At 44.1% G+C, this 25541-nt stretch overlaps 1 protein-coding gene across 1 annotated transcript in view; it reads left to right on the forward strand.

The window, feature by feature from the left end:
- The window catches only part of LOC126163005 (apyrase-like), a 178979-nt gene extending 172089 nt beyond the window's left edge, over positions 1 to 6890 (forward strand). The window contains exon 9 of the mRNA XM_049919864.1: positions 6641 to 6890. Within this exon, the coding sequence (XP_049775821.1) occupies positions 6641 to 6732 (92 nt within the window). The 3' untranslated portion in view covers positions 6733 to 6890. The remainder of the gene's footprint in view (positions 1 to 6640) is intronic.
- The last annotated feature ends 18651 nt before the right edge of the window (positions 6891 to 25541 follow it).

Below are 25541 nucleotides of genomic sequence, written 5' to 3' on the forward strand. Positions count from 1 at the left end.
CTATTTCAATCAAAAGTTGTGATTACATCTGTTGTCCAGACTTCCATCTCTCCAGCTACAAGCAATCCATCCCTCACTTAAACTGACTCTCTACAGGAAACTGACTTGGAATGCACACCGCTTTCCCATCCAGCACAAAACCTGAAACAGCATAAAACTACTTTTAGGACACACATGTTTTCTACATCCTTCTGTTATTATCCTCACCCATAAATCACTCGTCCACCCCTCCTTAATTTCTGGCCACATTGCCTGCATCTCCACCTCTCCTAAATTCTACAAAATCCCTTGGACTCTCGGAAAGACATGTACTCTGCCTCGCCCTCCCCATCTGCCTACCCTCTCCAACTCGCTTATTGTGTTAGCAGGAGGCCGAAATGCACGCGTTTTAGCCCACGCAGGCTGGCGTGAGGTGGGAAGAACTATACTGACGTGAGGTCTGGAACATGACAAGGAATGAGAATTCAGAAAGCGGACGTAATTAGTTTGATACTTAACTTTAATCCATTAACGATGAACGTCGCTCTTGACGGTACATGACTCACAGTATTATCTGTTCAGAATACATTTTCGAAGATAGTAATTATAGTAACTGAATATGGCGCCTTGCTAGGTCGTAGAAAATGACGTAGCTGGAGGCTGTGCTAAACTGTCGTCTCTGCAAATGAGAGCGTATGTAGACAGTGAACCATCGCTAGAAAAGTCGGTTGTACAACTGGGGCGAGTGCTAGGAAGTCTCTCTAGACCTGCCGTGTGGCGGCGCTCGGTCTGCAGTCACTGATAGTGGTGACACGCGGGTCCGACGTATACTAACGGACTGCGGCCGATTTAAAGGCTACCACTTAGCAAGTATGGTGTCTGGCGGTGACACCACACTAACTCATCCACTTCTCTCATCTTCTTCTCTTCTTCGCCGGCCGGAGTGGCCGAGGGGTTCTAGGCGCTACAGTCTGGAACCGCGGGACCGCTACGGTCGCAGGTTAGAATCCTGCCTTGGGCATGGATGTGTGTGATGTCTTTAGGTTAGTTAGGTTTAAGTAGTTCTAAGTTCTAGGGGACTGATGACCTTAGAAGTTAAGTCCCATAGTGCTCAGAGCCACTTTTTCTTCTCTTCTTCGAGCACCTTCGGATAAAATACATTAATCACAAAACTCAGAGCTGGTATACAATATCCCACAGCTCAGTCATCAAACCAGGTACCCTGATGCGCCAATACATCCGTATTCCACATATTTCTCACCTATAAATCCCTCATCCGCCACACACGATTTTATGCCAACGTTGCCTGGATCTCTGCGTCCCTTAAATTCTAAAAATCCCTTGGACCCTTGGGAAGACATGCACCCCACCTCGCGTGCCAAATTTAGCTACCTTCTCCCGTTTGCATGTTATACTAACTCATCCGCTTCCCGCATCTTCTTCTCTTCGTCGAGCATCTTAAATTCAAATACGTTAATCACAAAACCCAGTCCCGGTATGCAGTATCCCACAGCCTAATCACGAAACCTGGTTCCCTGATGCGCCACTACATCCACGTTCCATGCACCTTCATTCTTAATCCTTCCTCTCCCGTCTGAATTAAAGGCAACTCCCAGTGATGAAATCTTTCCCGAGGTATACCCATCCTTCGAACCTTAGTCACAACGTTCCACCTCACACCTCCCACTTTCCTCCACCCCTCCTCCTTCGCCTCATCAACTTTTAGTCGTTACCTACCGTTCCACAGACCACCACAGCCATACATATGATTGGACCTACTTCACGACCATGATAATTTTCATGTACAGGGTGGCGCAGGGAAACGGGAAATTTCGAAATAACGTCATTTCCATGAATAAATTCATAAAACTAGTAATTTGTTAATGAAAGTGAATGTATTCAGTATGCCATTATTCAGTAAGTCTTTACAATCAAAATGTCCTAAAGTGTCTCTTTACTTTTTAAAGATGACATCGGAAAGATGTGCTCCCATTCGGCGTTCACACCCTAACAGCCTGTTATGAAAACTCTGGAATGCGCGGTGTAGCAAATCTTGGGGAATGGCAGTGATTTCGTTTTCAATGTTCTCCTTCAGTTCATGGATTGTTGCAGGACGTGTACGGCACACCTTGCCTTTAAGATATCCCCACACGAAGAAGTCGCACACACTAAGATCAGGGGATCTCGCAGGCCATGCAATGTCACCGTTACGTGAAATAATGCGTCTTCCAAACAATTGACGAACTGCTGCCATCGATTGTTGAGCAGTGTGTGACGTGGCTCCGTCCTGCTGAAACCACATGTTTTCGACGTTAAGATTAAGCTCGTACAGTCTCGGTGTAAAGAATGTTTGAAGCATTTCAACATATCGAGCAGATGTTACTGTCACTGCACTACCATCCTCACGCTGAAAAAAATAAGGGCCGATAACACCATGACATGATACAGCACACCATATCGTGACCTTGGCGCAATGTAGTGGTCGCTGGTGAAACTCACAAGGATTGTCCTGTGCCCAATAACGAAAATTCTGTTTATTCACGGATCCGTTCAGGTGGAAATGGGCTTCGTCTGAAATCCATAAGTTACCAAGGAAATTCGCGTCCTCGTTGATTTTAGCCAATATCTGGCTACTAAACTCCATACGTGACGCTAGCTCTCGTTCATGTAAGTGTTGCACAATCTGCAACTTATGGGGATGGGAGTCTAATTCGTGCAGTATTCTTTGTAAGCTTCGTCGCTTAATCCCTAGCGAAGATGCATGCTGTCGAACGGAGCGGCGAGGACTTCTCTCGATTGCAGCTCTAGCAGCTGCAATGTTCTCTGGGGTACGTACCGTTGGAATACCACCTGGAGGTTTCTTTTTCAAGGCAGATCCTGTTTCTTCAAAATTACGCACCCACGTTGTAATCGCATGCGCAGATGGGACACGTCCATGACGTCCAAGCTGGTAATGCTGTCGAAATGTTCTCTGCGCGGCAGTCGCACCATCACCATTTTTGTAAAACGCTCTCACAGCTACTGCACGTTCCGCACCAGTCCAGTTCTCCATGATTACTAAATGGCAATGCGTTCACATCAATTGTGCAAAGTTTCGAACATCTGCCGGTGCTACAGTGCTGCCAAATGTAACGTAAAAATTTCCCGTTCCCCTGCGCTACCCTGTACTTCCAGCATCGCCATTACACCGTAACATCATTAATGTCACCATTAATGATTGTATTTTAATTGTTCTACTAAATCATGTAAAAAGTTTATTTAAATGCAAATCAGTTTTTAATACACTTTTAGACAAAAAACGACACAACACGAAGGAATTACCCGAATGAGGCATAAATCAGCAGATATGACGTACATGTACAGGCAATCAAATGATTACAATTTCAACAAAATTGTGTGATTTATTCAAGTGAATGATCTTCACAAAGTAAGCAAGTCAGTGACGCTTTGGTCCACCTCTGGCCCTTAAGCAAGAAGTTATTCGACCTGGATTCATTGACAAAGTTGCTGGATATTGTCCTGAGGGATATCATGCCAAATTCTGTCCAACTGGCGCGTCAGGTCGTCAAAATCTGGAGCTGTTTGGGAAGCCCTGCCCATAGTGCTCCAAATGCTCTCAACTGCATAGAGATCTGGCGACTTTGCCGGTCAAGGTATAGTTTGGAAAACACGGAGACAAGCAGTAGAAACTCTCGCCGTTGCAGGTGGACGTTTTTAGGACTTTGTACACGTTTCTGAGCTAGTTATTCACTGTATCGAAAGTATACAACTGTGCCTACGTCTGCTTTCTCCTATAGTTAATTTTGAGTCTTCGTTTAGGTACTGACTGGGAATTGCTTTTCCATGTACTCCAATGATTGCTTTTCGCTCCTTTATCCAGTTCGCGTATTTCCTGCTGCCACGCTATTGAGATCACTACACCAATTCGCGGACGTATTCTAAAACGTACAATACCACACAACTCATATTAAAGCCGCTAGGTACAATCCTTTCATGAAACGTATTTGCCATCTTCATATATTTCTGTGCTAGTTATTTCATTATCATATATTTGTGCCCACGCTTCGTTCTCTGTACATCACTTTCCGGTACTTAAAATTGTGAATGGTCTCTCCACTTGCTCCAGTCACCTGTTCCAGTCCCATGATGCGCTTAGCACTTTGTTTTCGTTGACCGGTTCCGTAAAAGTATGCTACTGACCTCACTACAGCCGTACGGAAATTAGTTCCCATAATTCCCATCCATAGCGCCACTTGTCGTCGATATTAACTTATCTGATTTATCATCAGGTTTTCTGTTTTGTTGTTTTATATACTTTCACCCGCACTCTGAAACCAACTTCAAGATATGCATGCCACTGGTTGATTGGCTCATGTTCTGGGGTGATGTCTCCACTTCTTGTTTCTCTTCTTTGTATTAGTTTTATGAAGACATTGAACTACAAGTAGACATCTAAGAGCTCTTATTGTATTAACTGACTCGATGTTGTATTACTTATTACTCCTGCGTATTTATTTTTGGGACATTGGCATTGTGCTGTTGTTGTTGTTGTTGTGGTCATCAGTCCTGAGACTGGTTTGATGCAGCTCTCCATGCTACTCTATCCTGTGCAAGCTTCTTCATCTCCCAGTACCTACTACAACCTACATCCTTCTGAATCTGCTTGGTGTATTCATCTCTTGGTCTCCCTCTACGATTTTTAGCCTCCACGCTGCCCTCCAATACTAAATTGGTGATCCCTTGATGCCTCAGAACATGTCCTACCAACCGATCCCTTCTTCTGGTCAAGTTGTGCCACAAACTTCTCTTCTTCCCAATCCTATTCAGTACTTCCTCATTAGTTATGTGATCTACCCATCTAATCTTCAGCATTCTTCTGTAGCACCACATTTCGAAAGCTTCTATTCTCTTCTTGTCCAAACTATTTACCGTCTATGTTTCACTTCCATACATGGCTACACTCCATACAAATACTTTCAGAAATGACTTCCTATACTCGATGTTAACACATTTCTCCTCTTCAGAAACGCTTTCCTTCCCATTGACAGTCTACATTTTATATCCTCTCTACTTCGACCATCCTCAGTTATTTTGCTCCCCAAATAGCAAAACTCCTTTACTACTTTAAGTGTCTCATTTCCTAATCTAATTCCCTCAGCATCACCCGACTTAATTCGACTACATTCCATTATCCTCGTTTTGCTTTTGTTGATGTTCATCTTATATCCTCCTTTCAAGACACTATCCACTCCGTTCAGCTGAACTTCCAAGTCCTTTGCTGTCTCTGACAGAATTACAATGTCATCGGCGAACCTCAAAGTTTTTATTTCTTCTCCATGGATTTTAATACCTACTCCGAATTTTTCTTTTATTTTCTTCACTGCTTGCTCAATATACAGATTGAATAACATCGGGGAGAGGCTACAATCCTGTCTCACTCCTTTCCCAACCACTGCTTCCCTTTCATGCCCCTCAACTCTTAAAACTGCCATTTGGTTTCTATACAAATTGTAAATAGCCTTTCGCTCCCTGTATTTTAACCCTGCCACCTTCAGAATTTGAAAGAGAGTATTCCAGTCAACATTATCAATAGCTTTCTCTAAGTCTACAAATGCTAGAAACGTAGGTTTGCCTTTCCTTAATCTAGCTTCTAAGATAAGTCGTAGGGTCAGTATTGCCTCACGTGTTCCAATATTTCTACGGAATCCAAACTGATCTTCCCCTAGGTCGGCTTCTACTAGTTTTTCCATTGGTGTGTAAAGAATTCGTGTCAGTATTTTGCAGCCGTCACTTATTAAACTGACAGTTCGGTAATTTTCACATCTGTCAACACCTGCTTTCTTTGGGATTGGAATTATTATATTCTTCTTGAACTCTGAGGGTATTTCGCCTGTCTCATACATGTTGCTCAACAGATGGTAGAGTTTTGTCAGGACTGGCTCTCCCAAGGCCGTCAGTAGTTCTAATGGAATGTTGTCTACTCCCAGGGCCTTGTTTCGACTCAGATCTTTCAGTGCTCATTGTGCTGTACGCACTTTATTATTGATACTCGCAAATGAAGCGATAGGGGTAAGTCTACTATTTTCTGTCTTTAATTTTTAAAAATATTTTTAAACTCTTTGCCCTTAATTTTAATATTCTTATCTGACTCCTGCTTATTGTGGTGTATTTTCCTGTACAGCCTTCTGAAGAAAGGCTCAAAGTGCCCGAAAATGGTCAAGAAATTAAATTTCTTATATGCAACTTGTTACTTATTATATCATTATACAGTTTTCTTTTATCAAAGTTCATAGTCAGATTTTGTGATTACAATAAGGTTCAGACAGGTTATGATTTTCTGAAGATTCGTGCAGTTAAATTTATCTATTCGTTCTCGCACTTGAATTTTTGTCTCAAACAGTTAGTGTTAAGCAACTGTATCTACTGATTCAGGTTCACTTTCGGATTAGCTTTTACGTTCACTCTCAAAAACAAATCGAAACATAAGTTTCAGAGTTCAGTGAATTCAGTATCGTCCTGTATTTCACGTCTTTCACGTAGATACTTTAGTCATCTGCTAATGGATTCTTTTTTAATCACCTGCTGTTTTTAACTGCACGTCAGTCTTGAAAAGTAACAGATCTTGGACGGAACCCTGACGCGTGTGTGTTGATGCCCACAGGCCGCGTCGACGTGGACGTGATGCTGGACTACATGGCGAGGTTCAGCCCCATTGTGCAAGGCCTGGACGGGCGCACCGTCGTGCTGTCGTGACGCCGCGGTGACCTCTGGAGGCCTGAGGCCAGCGCCTTCCCCGACTGTGATGTTTACCTAACTGTTGTCTACTTATGACTGTTCTGTGCTTTGTAATTAACGACGATATCTTTCCCAAAAACAAAATAAATCGTATGTCTGGCACTGTTGCTGCTATAGCAGATGGAACTTTATCCTCCATGAAATCTAGATATCATTTTAATTGAATCAGCTGTGGGTTCTTGGTGAAAAATCGCAAATTAACAAAACAAACACTGTTTTTTGCTTAGTTTCACAAATTTTACTATTGTTACTGTAAAACCTAGGTTTCGCGTTATAAGCCCATTTTCAAGAACATTAATGATTCCCAAAGATGATAACTCAGACATAAACATGATGATAAGGCAAAGATTGTCATCTCAACTTCGTAATGTATCGATCCACGACTTAATGTAAACTTACTTCAATGACCATTTTTTAACATACTACGTATGGAATTACACAATTCAGCAGTTACACTAACATGACTAAACATACCTGGGAGTAAAGATGTGCATCAGCCAAGAACTTTTCATCTACTAATGGACTGAGGCCCGAAGTTGTACTTCTATGCTGGAGTTGTGATATCATCTAAAAGAGGTGAATAATTGAGTTGGGTTTGCTCGTTTAATTATAGGTGTGGGGATGTAAACACGTGTTTTTTTAATTTTTAAAATTTATATCTTGTTTAGTCCCCTTTCCTCTGTGGATAAGACTTGCAAAAATGTGTGTCAATTCCTAAGGGACCAAACTGCTGAGGTCATTAGTAGAGATGGGTCGTTCGCGAACTAACGGGTCCAAAGGAACGGTTCACCAAGATGAACGGAACGAGCGAGGAATGAATTCTAAGGAACGGTCTTTAATAGTTCACTTGGGTCGCGGCTTTCTACTTATGGATCCCGGGAACGGGATGCGGTCGGTCTCGTTCCCGCAGCGGCACGTCAGCCGGTCTCGTTCCAGCCTCGGTCCCGTTCCCATCTGTCTCGGTCTCGGACTCGCTCGGCCGTAATCGTTCTTCTTCGCGTGGCCGCTCTTCGCAGTTCCATTGCCGACTGCACATAGTTCAGTATCGAGTTGATGTTCGTTTCTTTCGCTTCGCACACCCATTCTGCATCTGTTTCAAGCCTTTTTTGAACTCAGAGCTTCTGGTTCTTTTCGAATTCTATTGAGTGTCCACGACCGGTAATTAAAATTTATTTTATAATAACGTAAATTACATATACATACATCTTTTCAGGAAACAAAAAGGCATATCAGCTTACTTCACTATTTCGATAAACAGCAGGAGAACTACTTGTAAAAAGGCAAGATTTTTTGTTATTACACATGCAAAGGACGTCGGCACTGCACACACGAGTGGCCATTTTCCGCCCTTTTTTGATCCAAGGTAAAATACCGACTTACAACCGAATGAAGCCCGCGCTTCGTAATCGAGAGTATGGTGTCACATTTTGTAAAGAGAATATGATAACTCCTACAATATTATTTCCGTGGTACAGGGTGGCGCACGAAAAATCGGCCCCGAGTACTAGACTGCTCATTGTCGCTTGCCAAGCGTCATCTATTGTTTCGAAGATGTTTGCGTTAGCTTATTTGCTATTTCTTCACTGCCTAATTGTTACATGTTTATCTATTCTGCTCGTAGCGGTCAACAAATCGTGCGTAACTGGCGAGCAGTCTGTACGCGGGCTGATTTTTCGTGCGCCTCCTTATATTATTTCTCTGCGATCAGACACATAACGCTGCAGTTGGCTAAACGAGATGTTTTGTAGAATAACGAAAATCACAAGTGTGTGAGAATTCTGTTATGAATAAAACCTCTGTACTCCAGGAGAGAGGCAAGTGCCCCCTCTTGGCGCCTTCCATCTGCAGTCACCTAGTCTACCAATTTTCAGTTTTTCATAAGAACCATATACCAAGCATAATGAACGGCGAACGAGTGAAAATGAACGGTTCCCAAAATAGAACGATCACCAGTGAATTAGTTTCCAAGGATGAACGGCTTTGCCCATCTCTAGTCATCAGTCCCTAGACTTACACACTACTTAAACTAACTTATGCTAAGAACAACACACACACCCACGCCCGAGGGAGGACTCGGACCTCCGGCAGGAGGGGCCCCGCAATCCGTGACGTGGCGCCTCAAACCGAACAGCTAAGACTTACATATCTACAATGTATTTGCGGCTTTTGTTAAGACAACGTTGTGCAAAGGCTGAAACAGGTTTCTTCAATCTCCAACTTCTATGATGTTCTTTAAGCCTGGTGCAGATTGACCTCCCCATCAGTCCAATGTAGCAAGACTGACACTCTCGGCATGTGGGTTTATAAACCACACTTTTTGTGATGGCTGATGGTTTGTCTTTTGCATTAAACAAGCATAGAAACTCTTCGCCTTCAAAATGTTACTTATAAGTAACATTAAACCATGGATCGATGCATTAAGAAGTTGAGATGTCTATCTTTCAGTTATCATCATGTTTATCTGTGCATTATCATCTTTGGAAATCAGTAACGTACTTGAAAATGGGCTTATAACTCGAAACCTAGGTTGTACATCAACAGTAATAAAATTTTTGAATCAAGGCAAAAAACAGTGTTTGTTTAGTTAAATCTAAATGTATTTGTGTATCTGACGATATCTAACTGCAAAACATTTCCGGAAGCAAACAGCGACTCTGACCGTAACTTATTAATTATGAAATGCAAATTAAGAGTACAGAAATTGCATAATTGTAGGGATTTTAAAAAGATGCGACCTATATGAATCGAAACAGCCAGATGTTGCCGCGGGTTCCAAGGAGAACTATAGACAACGACTGAATGAAGAAACTGAGAGAAATACAATAAAAGATGAAGCGCTAGGTTTCAGAGACGATACAGTGAAGGCAGGAGAGTAACAACTAGGACAAAAGACAGAGCCCATGAGGAGTCCTTGAATAGCATTTGAGGCATTGAATTTAATTGATGAAGAAAGAAGAAAATACGAAAATGATGTATTCAATAAGTCAAGACCCTTTAGTTTATGAAAGAAGGAAATACCAAACTACAGCAAAGGAAGCATGCAAAAGTGGTCAAAAACGTCTAGAAATGAGCGACAGTAAGCACAAAATGGCGAAGCAGAAAGGACCAGTGGAAAAATTAAAGAAATGTTTGGCTACAAGAAAGCAACTGTATGAATATAAAGAGATCAGGTCGGAAGCTAATATAAAGCAACGAAGGAATGCTAAAAGATGGAAGGCAGGAAAGATAAGAGGAGGTAAATAAATAAGATGGGACGTGTGATGCTGCAAACAGAATCTGACAGCACACTGAAGGCCCAAATCGAAACAAGGTACGTAACGTGGAGTACTACGATCCTTGTGAGAACTAACCATTACTCTTACTTAATTTGCATCAGTCATATGGCAATTAGACTCTGTAAGTATGTCCATACAGCTTCGGCTTTACTCTTCTATCATGCTAAAGATGGCCATATACGAGTGTGAGACCTGGAAAATTCAGTAAAATTAGAACGAAACCTTATCATTTTCCGCGAGAGGTGCTTGAGGCGCATTGTCAAGATCAGCTACGGGGAACACTTTGCAAGTGTTGAGTGCTGGAAAGAAGTCTTCTACGCAGCCTGCACAAAATCGTTACTGAAAGAAGTCTGAAGCTTGGAGGATATGTTATATATATGAAATGTGAAGAATCCCCAATTCAACACTCTTCTGGAAACTAATGGATGGGCACAGAAGGAGAGGAAGAACTACTGGAAATGAACTTTTGCAGAGGATCTTCAGCGCACGGACATGAACAGGGAGGGAGCTGCAGGTGACCGAGTTCGCTGGAGGAAACTTATTGCCCAGTGTCCCGAAATGATACCTTCCATTGGTGGATCTAAGTCTACAAAAGTAAGTTACATGAGACGGGCTAAACACCCTCGGAGTTCAAGAGGAAAGTGATAATAGCATTTACAAACAAGACTAGCGGTGGATGATATGAATATTTTAATCTGTTTCAGAATGCGAGTTACTAACACGAATTATCTTCGGAATAGAATCTGGTAGAAGCCGACTTGGAGAAAGATTCATTTGGGTTTCGGAGAAATGTAGGAACGAGTGAAACAGCAATGGGAACCAAACTACAGTTAGGAGAGTCGAAGCCAGTAATTGAGGAGGACTGAGACAGGGTTGGAACCTATCCCCGCTGTTATTCAGTATGTACGTTGAGCAAGGAGTACAGAAAAAAGAAATTATCTCTTGATATGGCACAATGTAAGGTACAAAGGATAATTAATTTGATAAGGAAGGGAAGTGTGGGGTGTAAAAATTGTAGAGGGGGGCCAACAGCACTCGACTGACTTCTGTGGAGAACTGCAGAAGGTAATCTTTGGACTGAGGACAACAGCAGCAGCAGCAGCAGCAGCAATACATCTGGTGACAACTGTATTCCGGTAGTTTGGATATTTTTATCGTTAAATAGCTCTAAGCGGTATTACGAGGAATAAAAAGGCAAAATATACGTGGTATTGTAAATTTCCTTTATATATTTTGTGGTTTCACCACATAGACCGAGTAATTGCTACTTTGAACTGTAGTCCACATCCGGAATTTTACAGTCTGTGTGCTGCATAAACAAAATTGTAAAATAATGTATTCCACTCTTTTGTACTCTCTGGATGAAAGAGCATCGGTTCCTCTCGCTTTTTAGATTACACATCTGTAACCATTTAATTAGTATGGTAATAATACAATTTTAAACATGGCAGACAGCAGCAACCTTAAATAAATTTTCAGTATATAAAGTATACAGCCAACCGATTGCATAAGTTTGTTGAAAAAAAAAAACTTTTTAAAAGAGCTGAACGTGTGTAACAATTTTCACTGGATCTGTGGAGGACTTTATTCAGTTTTTTATAGTATATGACTTGCACTTCTTAGATACCACATATGTTTACAATTTTAACGTCATGTAATTTACGTGACTTTCCTTCTGGAGAAGATACTCTTCAGTGGTACTGAAATCTGGTCAAGGCAAAGGTCCCGAGTTCGAGTCTCGGTCCAGCACACAGTTTTAATCTGCCAGGAAGTTTCATATCAATGCATACTCCGCTGTAGAGTGGAAATTTCATTCTAGAAACATCCCCCAGGCTGTGGCTAAGCCATGTCTCCGCAATATCTTTTCTTGCAGGAGTGCTTGTTCTGCAAGGTTCGCAGGAGAGCTTCTGTAAAGTTTGGAAGGTAGGAGACGAGGTACTGGCAGAAGTAAAGCTGTGAGAACGGGGCGTGAGTCGTGCTTGGGTAGCTCAGTCGGTAGAGCACTTGCCCGCGAAAGGCGAAGGTCCCAAGTTCGAGTCTCGGTCCGGCACACAGTTTTAATCTTTTAGGAAGTTTCATTTGGTCAAGGTTTTTACAACAAAATTATGCAGTCGGTTGCCTGTATGCTTCATATATTGAATAAAAATGGTTACAATATTTATTGCTGACCGAAGATACAGCAGTGAAACAGAATGAAGACCGTCAGTGGAAGGAGAACCGCCAAATGTACAACATGAAACATAAATATTGTTTCTTTTGGCCCCTCTCACTGGAAATTATTAGCTCATCCTCAGGTAGCTATGTGCACGTGCGTACTGCGCCTGGCCAGAACCGATAAGCTGTGAGAATATATCTTTACAGTGCGTTAAAATGACAAAATAAACTTTTCATGGACGATAAGGATGTTTATTTCTAGCGCAGGTTCCAGTTTGTGCATCCAGTGTGGCGTTTTTACCACGTACCTCCTTACCTTTAACCAGGTAGAGGATAATAGGATGAGATATGGAATGAACGTGCCGTGAAATATTACGAAGTCGGGTGCGCCAACAGTGCAAGTTGCTCTTTGCGAATTGTTACATGTGGATCTTCTGGTTTGATACGGCCCGTCACAAATTCCTCTTCTGTGCCAGTCTTCTCGTCCCAGAGTAGCAAATGCACCCCATGTTCTCAATTATTTGCTGGATGTATTCCAATCTCTGTCTTCCTCCACAGCCTCCTCTAGTACCATGGATGTCTTGTCATCCTGTCCCTTCTCCTTGTCAGTGTTTTCCACATATTCTTTTCATCGTCGATTTTGTGGAGAACCTCCTCATTCTTTACCTTATCCATCCACCTAATTTTCAACATTCTTCTGTAGCAACACATCTCACAATATTCTTAGAAATTTCTTCCTCAAGTGAAGAGCTACGGTATGTTTGAAACTAGTAGACTTCTCTTGGCCAGGAATCCAATTTTCGTCAGTGCTGGTCTGCTTTTTATGTGCTTCTTGCTCCATCCGTCACAGGATATTCTTCAGCCTAGGTATCAGGAGTCCTTAACTTCGTCTACTTTGTGATCCCCAATTTTGAAGTAAAGCTTCTCGCTGTTTTCACTTCTTCTACTTCTTCATTACTCTTGTCTTTCTTCAATTTACTCTCAGTTCATATTCTGTACTCAGATTGTTCATTCCATTCAACACATCCTGTAACTCTCCTTCACTTTCAAAGAGGATAGCAATACCGCCAGCAATCTTATCACTGACATGCTGTCACCCTGAATTTTAATCCCACTCTTGAAACTTTCTTTTATTTCCATCATTATTACTTCGGTATATAGACTGAACAGCAGGGACGAAAGACTACAACCATGTCTCACACCCTTTTAGTCCGAGAAATTCGTTCTTGGTCTTCCACTCTTATTGTTCCGTCTTGGTTCTTGTACACGTTGTGTATTACACGCCTTTACCTATAGCTTATCTCTATTTTTCTCAGGATTTCGAACATATTGCACCACCTTACACTGTCGAACGCTTTTTCCAGGTCAATAAATTCTATATACACTCCTGGAAATTGAAATAAGAACACCGTGAATTCATTGTCCCAGGAAGGGGAAACTTTATTGACACATTCCTGGGGTCAGATACATCACATGATCACACTGACAGAACCACAGGCACATAGACACAGGCAACAGAGCATGCACAATGTCGGCACTAGTACAGTGCATATCCACCTTTCGCAGCAATGCAGGCTGCTATTCTCCCATGGAGACGATCGTAGAGATGCTGGATGTAGTCCTGTGGAACGGCTTGCCATGCCATTTCCACCTGGCGCCTCAGTTGGACCAGCGTTCGTGCTGGACGTGCAGACCGCGTGAGACGACGCTTCATCCAGTCCCAAACATGCTCAATGGGGGACAGATCCGGAGATCTTGCTGGCCAGGGTAGTTGACTTACACCTTCTAGAGCACGTTGGGTGGCACGGGATACATGCGGACGTGCATTGTCCTGTTGGAACAGCAAGTTCCCTTGCCGGTCTAGGAATGGTAGAACGATGGGTTCGATGACGGTTTGGATGTACCGTGCACTATTCAGTGTCCCCTCGACGATCACCAGTGGTGTACGGCCAGTGTAGGAGATCGCTCCCCACACCATGATGCCGGGTGTTGGCCCTGTGTGCCTCGGTCGTATGCAGTCCTGATTGTGGCGCTCACCTGCACGGCGCCAAACACGCATACGACCATCATTGGCACCAAGGCAGAAGCGACTCTTATCGCTGAAGACGACACGTCTCCATTCGTCCCTCCATTCACGCCTGTCGCGACACCACTGGAGGCGGGCTGCACGATGTTGGGGCGTGAGCGGAAGACGGCCTAACGGTGTGCGGGACCGTAGCCCAGCTTCATGGAGACGGTTGCGAATGGTCCTCGCCGATACCCCAGGAGCAACAGTGTCCCTAATTTGCTGGGAAGTGGCGGTGCGGTCCCCTACGGCACTGCGTAGAATCCTACGGTCTTGGCGTGCATCCGTGCGTCGCTGCGGTCCGGTCCCAGGTCGACGGGCACGTGCACCTTCCGCCGACCACTGGCGACAACATCGATGTACTGTGGAGACCTCACGCCCCACGTGTTGAGCAATTCGGCCGTACGTCCACCCGGCCTCCCGCATGCCCACTATACGCCCTCGCTCAAAGTCCGTCAACTGCACATACGGTTCACGTCCACGCTGTCGCGGCATGCTACCAGTGTTAAAAACTGCGATGGAGCTCCGTATGCCACGGCAAACTGGCTGACACTGACGGCGGCGGTGCGCAAATGCTGCGCAGCTAGCGCCATTCGACGGCCAACCCCGCGGTTCCTGGTGTGTCCGCTGTGCCGTGCGTGTGATCATTGCTTGTACAGCCCTCTCGCAGTGTCCGGAGCAAGTATGGTGGGTCTGACACACCGGTGTCAATGTGTTCTTTTTTCCATTTCCAGGAGTGTAGACTGAACAGCAGGGACGAAAGACTACAACCATGTCTCACACCCTTTTAATCCGAGAAATTCGTTCTTGGTCTTCCACTCTTATTGTTCCGTCTTGGTTCTTGTACACGTTGTGTATTACACGCCTTTACCTATAGCTTATCTCTATTTTTCTCAGGATTTCGAACATATTGCACCACCTTACACTGTCGAACGCTTTTTCCATTTCAATCAATTCTATATATATGTCTTGATTTTTCTTTAGTCTTACTTCCATTATCATCCACAACGTCTGAGCTGCCTCTCTGATGCCCTTACCTTTCCTAAACCCAAACTGATCATCAACTAACACAGCCTCAGTTTTCTTTTCCAGTCTTCTATATATTATTCTTATAGCATCCTTGATGCATGGGCGGTTAAGCTGATTGTGCGATAATTCTCGCACTTGTCAGCTCTTGCAGTCTTCGGAACTGTGTGGAGATGTCCGATGGTATATCGCCAGACTCATACATTCTACAAGCCTATGTGAATAGTTGTTTTGTTGCCACTTCCCCCAATGATTTGGAAAATTCTGATGGAATGTTATCTATCCTTTCTGCCTTATATGATATTAAATCTTCCAAAGCTCTATTCAATTCTGATTCCCGTAGTGGATCCCCTGTCTCTTCCCTGTCGATTCAAACGGTTCAAATGGCTCTGAGCACTATGGGACTTAACTTCTGAGGTCATCAGTCCCCTAGAACTTAGAACTACTTAAACCTAACTAACCCAAGGACAGCACACACATCCATGCCCGAGGCAGGATTCGAACCTGCGACCGTAGCGGCCACGCGGTTCCAGAAAGTAGCGCCTAGAACCGCTCGGCCACCCCGGTCGGCTCTTCCCTGTCGACTCCTGTTTCTTCTTCTATCATATAAGACAAGTCTTTCCCCTCGTAGATGCTTCGGTGTACTTTTTCCAGCTACACTCTCTCTTCTCTGCATTTATCAGTGGAATAACCAGTGAAATCTTAATTTTATCGCCCTTGCTTGTAATATCACCGAAGGTTGTTTTGACTTATCTACATGCTGAATTCGATTTCTTCACATTTTTCATGCAGACATTTCTTCTTAGCTTCCCTGCACTTCCTATTTATTTCATTCCTCAGCGACTTGTATTTCTGAATTTCCCTGAACATTTTTGTACTTCCTTCTTTTGTCGATCAGTTGCAGTATTTCATCTGTTATCTGTGGTTTCTACGCAGTTGCCTTCCTTGCACCTACGGTTTTCTTTCCAACACTTTAAATACGTCAATACCTGTTCAACTGTACTGCCAACTGAGCAATTCATTATCGCAGTGTCTTTAGCCTGAGAGAACTTCGAGGCGTACCTCTTCATTCCTTAGTGCATCTGTATCCGACTTGTTTGAGCACTGATTCTTTCTGATTAGTCTCTTTAACTTCTGCCTGTTCTTCGTCATTGGTGAATTGTGATCTGGGTCTATATCTGCTGCTGGGTACGCCTTAGAGCCCAGTATCTGCTTTCGAAACCTCTCCCAGACCATGATGTAATGTAAATGAAATCTTCCCGTATATACCAGCCGTTTCTAAGTATACGTCTTTCTCTTGTGCTGCTACAGTAGAGTATTCGCTCTTACTAGGAAAAATTTATTGCAGAACTCAATTAATCTTTCTTCTGTCTCGTCCCTAACACTAAGCCCATATCGTCCCGTAACCACTCCTTCTAGTCCCTCCCCTACAACCACATTCCAATCCATGACCATTAGATTTTCATCTCCCTTTACGTACTGGATTACTCGTTCAGTATCTTCATATACTTTCTCTATCTCTTCATCCTCAGCTTGCTACGTCAGCATGGATTCCTGGACTATTGTGCTAAAATGGAACAGCTACATCCGTGCTTACGATGTTATTTATTACATGGTAGCAGTTTCGGTACTCCAGCGCGCCATCGTCAGACCTTACCTGACGATGAGGGGGTTAACTCCAATCGCATACACGATTCACCAGCGGCGAATATCTGTGAACTGGCTTTTACAGACTATCTTTCACAACGATGTTGTTTATCCAACCATCAACTTCCAGCTATTGTTTTCGGTGGTGGTCTGCTGTGGAGTCTGATGAAAACAGCCCTATCGCTGAACTGTTCACAATAACTCATTCTATGCCCTACCTTCCAACAGCTAATTCTACTCCCGTTACACCATTTTCCGCAGCTTTTGAAACTACCTTATACTCGTTCAACCAGAAATCCTTGTCTTCGTTCCATTTCACATCACTGGCCCCCACTATCTCTAGTCTGAACCTTAGCGCTTCCTTTATCAGATTTTTTAGCTTCCCTAACACGTTCAAACTTCTGACATTCCACACCCCCATTCGTAGAACGTTATCCTTCCGTTGGTTGCTCAGTCTTTTTCTCATGGTCATCTCCCCTTCCTGAGATCCGAATGGGGGACTAACCCGGAATCTTTTGCCAATGTAGAGATCATCATGATACTTTCTCAATCCTTAGTTCACGTTTGAGTACATGACACTACACTTGCTAAGCACACACACTGTCTGCATGAAAGCTGGTTACCAATTGCCTTATGAGCTTTTCTGACTGGTTCACGCCTTCCCGCTAAGGGCGCATTCGTGATTGGTTGGTTCAGTCAACCTATGATAAATAACATTACAATAACATTATATGAAATCTTTAATTAACCTCTGAGCGTGAATTTAGAGTTATTGAAATTATAGTTAGAAAGGCGTCTGTCTGTATACTGATACAGTCGTCAGTATAGTTGGACGCAGGTAAAAAAATTTAAGTAGAAGACATTAATTACCAGAGTTAGGTGCCTGCCGGCTAGTGTTGCGTGTCAATTACCGCTTTCCCTACACGGCCCAGTACGACAAGTGCGGTATTCCTGGCTTTGGAGCCATAAGATTCTTTCGCAGGATTCATTTCATACACTCCTGGAAATGGAAAAAAGAACACATTGACACCGGTGTGTCAGACCCACCATACTTGCTCCGGACACTGCGAGAGGGCTGTACAAGCAATGATCACACGCACGGCACAGCGGACACACCAGGAACCGCGGTGTTGGCCGTCGAATGGCGCTAGCTGCGCAGCATTTGTGCACCGCCGCCGTCAGTGTCAGCCAGTTTGCCGTGGCATACGGAGCTCCATCGCAGTCTTTAACACTGGTAGCATGCCACGACAGCGTGGACGTGAACCGTATGTGCAGTTGACGGACTTTGAGCGAGGGTGTATAGTGGGCATGCGGGAGGCCGGGTGGACGTACCGCCGAATTGCTCAACACGTGGGGCGTGAGGTCTCCACAGTACATCGATGTTGTCGCCAGTGGTCGGCGGAAGGTGCACGTGCCCGTCGACCTGGGACCGGACCGCAGCGACGCACGGATGCACGCCAAGACCGTAGGATCCTACGCAGTGCCGTAGGGGACCGCACCGCCACTTCCCAGCAAATTATGGACACTGTTGCTCCTGGGGTATCGGCGAGGACCATTCGCAACCGTCTCCATGAAGCTGGGCTACGGTCCCGCACACCGTTAGGCCGTCTTCCGCTCACGCCCCAACATCGTGCAGCCCGCCTCCAGTGGTGTCGCGACAGGCGTGAATGGAGGGACGAATGGAGACGTGTCGTCTTCAGCGATGAGAGTCGCTTCTGCCAATGATGGTCGTATGCGTGTTTGGCGCCGTGCAGGTGAGCGCCACAATCAGGACTGCATACGACCGAGGCACACAGGGCCAACACCCGGCATCATGGTGTGGGGAGCGATCTCCTACACTGGCCGTACACCACTGGTGATCGTCGAGGGGACACTGAATAGTGCACGGTACATCCAAACCGTCATCGAAACCATCGTTCTACCATTCCTAGACCGGCAAGGGAACTTGCTGTTCCAACAGGACAATGCACGTCCGCATGTATCCCGTGCCACCCAACGTGCTCTAGAAGGTGTAAGTCAACTACCCTGGCCAGCAAGATCTTCGGATCTGTCCCCCATTGAGCATGTTTGAGACTGGATGAAGCGTCGTCTCACGCGGTCTGCACGTCCAGCACGAACGCTGGTCCAACTGAGGCGCCAGGTGGAAATGGCATGGCAAGCCGTTCCACAGGACTACATCCAGCATCTCTACGATCGTCTCCATGGGAGAATAGCAGCCTGCATTGCTGCGAAAGGTGGATATACACTGTACTAGTGCCGACATTGTGCATGCTCTGTTGCCTGTGTCTATGTGCCTGTGGTTCTGTCAGTGTGATCATGTGGTGTATCTGACCCCAGGAATGTGTCAACAAAGTTTCCCCTTCCTGGGACAATGAATTCACGGTGTTCTTATTTCAATTTCCAGGAGTGTAGTTTGGCTGTGATTACAGGAGATGAGACTTGACATAAGAGATGGGGTGAGAGGAAGATAACAGACGGTACAGTGAGTACCTATTCCGTCAGAAGTGGGGCCGGTCTAGTAGGAGGATAATCTGATTGGCTACCAACACAGGGGCCAGAGCTCCAAATTAGTCACACAGATTTATTTATATTTGGTATAATATAGTTCAGATTTTATTGTCTGTCATGCTGAGTACGCTCTTAATACCAAGCTTTAATTCACTAAATCAGATATTTTCATAACAGTTTTCATTAAAATTACAATAACGACATTCAAACGAAGCGCTTCATGCACCTTCGGCTCAAGCCAAAATTGCGCTACGAAGCAGAGTGATTGGGGCTGTATGTTAGTCTGGAGCGAGGCCTTGAACGGTACCGTTCGCGTTACAGGCCGCACAAATAAGATCTGGGATGCGCGCCACTTAATATTGTATTCAAATAACGCGACTCTGCGTGCAAAGCAGAAGAGAAAAGAGTAACAGTGTATAAATTTTGTAAACATGTCTTCTAGAGGACTTAATCTAATAGCATTGTGATTATTATTAAAATGAACTGTGAAACGCGTTATTTTGTAATAGAACACATGAAAAACGCCATATTAGCAATTTATGGCTTTATCTGCTTCGCGTGTTGTCTATACAACAGCAACTGGCATCCCCCATTTGGAACGTATTAGATCATTTAATAGAATCGAGAGATTTAGCCACCTCAGCAGTTATTCTACAGCCTCACTTCAAGAACGACGAAATTGCAACCTGAGCACTACAGCAGCGCTGGGACAACATCTACACAAGATATCAGGTTAGTGAAGTGTAACAGAATTTCAGTGTTCTATTTCGAAGCGGCAGGACACGACTAGTCCATTGGCATGTCCTGTAATTTCAGTGCAAATGGAGACAGTTAAATGTTCTCCGTTGTAACGAGGGGAGAGGGTAATCGAAGGTAGATGTAATGTGGGGTTGTGGGGAAGGGGTGCTGATTGGAACACAGACTGTCATATCCAGTACCCGGCTCAGTTAATTTTTTTTTTTTCATAGGAGGTCCATAACAGCCCCCTTTCATGTCTAAACTCATTTCTTACACCTATATTACCTCTTCTCCTTACCTTTCGTACCGCCGCACGAGGCTCCTACTCAACCATCGTTTTCACGCTCCATGATCATGTGTTGCTTTGTGGTATCTGGAGGGTACAGATTTTAATTGCTTTTTGGATTGCAGCCACGTGAGCCTTTACATACTGTATGATAAAAAATGGTAAAAAGTAAGTTAAAGTGTGGCATAAACACCACACCTGGATGCTTTACAATTGCACCATGCAGTGATAGCAGGACCAAAGGAGGATCACTTTTAAAATGTCAGATTACCCTTTTAGACCAAATCCAGAAAGGAGCTAGGAAGAATAAAGGTTCTAACTAGTCGTTTACCAGTGCAAGAGAGAGAGCTTGTGGCCTGGACCAATTGTGTTCGTTGATAGTCAGCCGCCATCTTCCACTATCTTTATGGACCACAGGCAGTGAGTGCTTAGGGGACAGACTGTAATCAGTTTAGGGTAACAAACACCATCTACTAAGGCAACGTTCGTAGTCGGCACGTAGGCCACACTGAACTGTAGTTGAGCAATACAAGGCAATACGTTTAAAGAATAATGGAACTAAATCACAAAATTACTTCGATAGTTTAAATTTTAACGAAATACGTACTTCCTCTTTCAAGCAAAAATTCAATCAGATAACTGTAAACAGTAATTTTATACACAAATAAATAAAACTGCGCTTGGGGAAGCATCAAAAATTTTAATATATTATTTTTGAATGTGGTCTCCAGCCTACAATGATATTATTTAAACGCCTTTGCTTGATAAGTGATGACGTAGATAATTTTGGGTTTAAATACACTGCCTGATAGAGTGAAGCACCCATGTGACGAAGTGGAAAGTGGGATGTGAATGTAGCTTTGTACATGTGCGCATCACTGCCCCCTATGTATATAGTGCTGGAATTGCCTGCGAGAGCTTCAACGGCTACCTGAGTCATGAATGTTATTCGTGTTTAGTTTTGTCGCTTGTCAGGCCTGGTAACGTACATGAGGAGGGTGAACAGCTTCTGGTGTTGAGTGCGGCTGTGAGACACACTGAGATGCCGCGTACACATTTGAGACAGCATCATCAGCACTCGACAGTGTTTGAAAGGGGCCTCATTTTGGGTCTCCAGTTGGCTGGCTGGTCGAATCGTTCAACATACAGATCTGTGGGACGTTCAGATGTGACGGTGGTCCAATGTTGGACCGCATGGGAAAGTGAAGGCAACCATACTTATCGTCAAAGCTCTGACTGGTTAAGTCTGACCACCACGAAGGAGGATCGCCGTGTTGTGAACGAAACACATTGTAACCCCGTCACATCTGTGCCGCCCATCCTACAACATGTAATGAACTACATGCAACATTCTGCGATTTCCCATAGCACGTGTCTGAGACAAGCAGCAGCTGGACTACGGAACAGAGTTCATGAGGTGCAGTGCTTGTAATATGGAATTTCAGAAAATACGATTAATTTGTTTTTCTTGATATTTTGACAAGGTTAAAGAGAGTCTGTGCACTTTTAGTTCTATAATGGACAATAAAAAAATCTTACAGAAGAAGAAAACTTAAGTAAACCGTTTATTATCTCAAAAGTAATCGTCATAAGTGCTAATACATCTATTCCACTTTGTGAGAAGATGGTTAGTGTCTTCATGGAAAAATGTTGTGGTTGTCTACAGAACCATGATGGTAACCAGGTGTGCAGCTCTTCGTACAAAGCAAATATGATGAAAGAAAAAGGGTAAGGCTTCGACTAAATCGTGGTAGTGGAGTTTTTCCAATTGTGACCTGACAATGCTGACAAATCTCTCTGCTAGTCCGTAGGACGCTGGATGGAAAGGTGCTGTTTTCACTAAGGTGATACCATAGGAGGAACAAAAAGTGGAAATTCAGAACACGTCACCTGTGGTCCATTGTCGGTGACTATGGTTTCCAGGAACCCTTCCACAGAAAAAAAGCATGCCAGGGCCTGAATCGGCAAAGCTGATAATGTCGAAGATAAACTTTAGGCACAGGGGTATCCAGAGCCTGTGTCAACAACCATAACCTGGGAAAAGCATAAAAAGTGGCCGGATGCCACGACGTTGTCAATGTCGTTGTCATCCCTACATGTTTCAAGAAAACCAATTTGGCAGGACGGTACCCCGATATCTGTTGTGAAGGAGTGACAATATGCCATGTTGAAGGACGTGTTGGGCCACAGAGCAGGTGCTGCCATTGTCGCTGTGCAGTAGACGACGCCTTTAAGGGTGAATAACCCTTTGCCCCTGCACCAAAATGCTTGGTTTTCAGGGTGGTTCAGGTGTTTGCACTGGCCAACCTTGGTTCAAGAGACGTTACACTTCGATTGACTGGGTCCACACGTGAATGGCTCCTCTGTAGTAATGCAGAAATAGACCTCCGATCCTGATCAAATTCTGAGTCCTGTCCCAGCGGCAGTCAGGAGAGCATGTCAGCACTGGTGAGTCGAGATGTGAAATGGTACCTGATGCCGAAGGAGCAGCAAGACTAAAATAATGCCCACCACTGAAGGCGACGTGCCATCATGGTCGGAACGTTTGCTTCAGCTCTGAACAAAAGTAGTAAGAGAGGTTTATCATTAGGCAACAGAAGGATTTTCGTCCTACATGTAGACTTGAAATTTTATTAGACCAAACACAATGGCTACAGTCTGTTTCTTTATGTGGCTGTAGTTGTGTTGGGCTGCTGTTAAAGTTTTGGAAATCAATGCAGTAGGACACATCATGCCATTAACTTTGTGAGACAGTACCATGCTCAAGCTGTACACTGATGCATCAGCTGCTACAATTAATATCTTGGAAGGGACATGCCATAACGCATGTTGTCTGAAGAAAAGCTTGTTTTGGATCCCTGAAGGGTTTGACACATGAGGCAGCCCAATTTCATTTTACATCGTTTGTAACAACTGATGGAGCAGTTCCTCTACGGCTGCTACATGGTTGGTGAATTTTCCATAGTATATTACTGTGTCTCTAGGGACCAAAAGTTTCTGGATGACGTAAATCTCGTGAGGTGGAATAAATACATCTCGATTCCGTAACCAGCTTCCAGCTCATGAATAATGAGAGATATCTAAGTATTTGATACTACGCACATACCAATTATGTTACGGTTCAGTACAAGTTCTGACGCAGAATGATTACTAGATGACTATGCAAATATTTGTGTTACATGGCTGAATTTATCTGAACAGCACCTACGACAAGAAAACTACAATGAAGCACACCAAAACCCCAACAGAGCAGTCACCGTCTCCAGCCTGCTTCGCTTCCATTTCTGGAACACAGTGTACTGTATTGAAATACAGATGAACTCTAGGTGCAGCCAACCGTCAGTGTCCTGATTAGGTGAAGGCCTAGCAGCATGCCGAAGATGAAAACTCGCTTCCGCAGTGCCAGAAAGAGACAACCCGAATAATTTTCTGGTCTAATGAAAGCTGATCGCTAGATTTATTTGCTGAATATTTGCAAAGACTATTTTGTGGTATTAAGAAAATCAAAAGCTGCCGGTAAAAATGAAAGTGCAATTTGATATGCAACTTTCAGTATGTGCTACCAGTCCCCAAGGATACAGGGAACAAGATTTTCGTTGTAGCGTATTGGTTCCCACCCTGTATTATCGTAGTACGTTGATGGTGGACGTCTGTAGGGTCCAAACCTCCGCTACTATAGCTGACACGATGACTTCAAAGAATATATACAGGGTGGTCCATTGATAGTGACCGGGCCAAATATCTCACGAAATAAGCATAAAACGAAAAAACTACAAAGAACGAAACTCGTCTAGCTTGAAGGGGGAAACCAGATGACGCTATGGTTGGCCCGCTAGATGGCGCTGCCATAGGTCAAACGGATATCAACGGCGTTTTTTAAAATAGGAACCTCCATGTTTTAGTTGGACCAGTTTTTTCGCTTTGTGATAGATGGTGCTGTAATAGTCAGAAACGTATAAGTACGTGGTATCACGTAATATTCCGCAAGTGCGGACGGTATTTGATTAGTGTTAAAATAGACCGTTTACCAATTGCGGAAAAGGTCGATATCGTGTTGATATATGGCTATTGTGATCAACATGCCCAACGGGCGTGTGCTATGTATGCTGCTCAGTATCCTGGACGACATCATCCAAGTGTCCGGACCGTTCGCCGGATAGTTCAGTTATTTAAGGAAACAGGAAGTGTTCAGCCACATGTGAAACGTCAACCACGACCTGCAACAAATGATGATGCCCAAGTAGGTGTTTTAGCTGCTGTCTGCTGTCGCGGCTAATCCGCACATCAGTAGCAGACAAATTCCGTGAGAATCGGGAATCTTGAAAACAACTGTGTTGAGAATGCTACATCAACATCGATTGCACCCGTACCATATTGCTATGCACCAGGAATTGCATGGCGACGACTTTGAACGTCGTGTACAGTTCTGCCACTGGGCGCAATACAAATTACGGGACGATGACAGATTTTTTGCACGGGTTCTATTTAGCGACGAAGCGTCATTCACCAACAGCGGTAACGTATACCGGCATAATATGCACTATTGGGCAACGGAAAATCCACGATGGCTGCAACAAGTGGAACATCAGCGACCTTGGAGGGTTGATGTATGGTGCGGAATTATGGGAGGAAGGATAATTGGCCCACATTTTATCGATGGCAACCTAAATAGTGCAATGTGTGCTGATTTCCTACATAATGTTCTACCGATGTTACTACAAGATGTTTCGCTCATGACAGAATGACGCTGTACTTCCAACATGATGGATGTCCGGCACATAGCTCGCGTGCGGTTGAAGCGGTATTGAATAGCATATTTCATGACAGGTGAATTGGTCGTCGAAGCACCATACCATGGCCCGCACGTTCACCGGATCTGACGTCCCCGTATTTCTTTTTGTGGGGAAAGTTGAAAGATATTCGCTATCGTGATCCACCGACAACGCCTGACAACATGCGTAAGCGGATTGTCAATGCATGTGCGAACATTACGGAAGGCGAACTACTCGCTGTTGAGAGGAATGTCGTTACACGTACTGCCAAATGCATTGAGGTTGACGGACATCAT

The sequence above is a fragment of the Schistocerca cancellata genome, chromosome 2 (assembly GCF_023864275.1).
Source record: "Schistocerca cancellata isolate TAMUIC-IGC-003103 chromosome 2, iqSchCanc2.1, whole genome shotgun sequence".
Classification (NCBI taxonomy): Eukaryota; Metazoa; Arthropoda; class Insecta; order Orthoptera; family Acrididae; genus Schistocerca; species Schistocerca cancellata.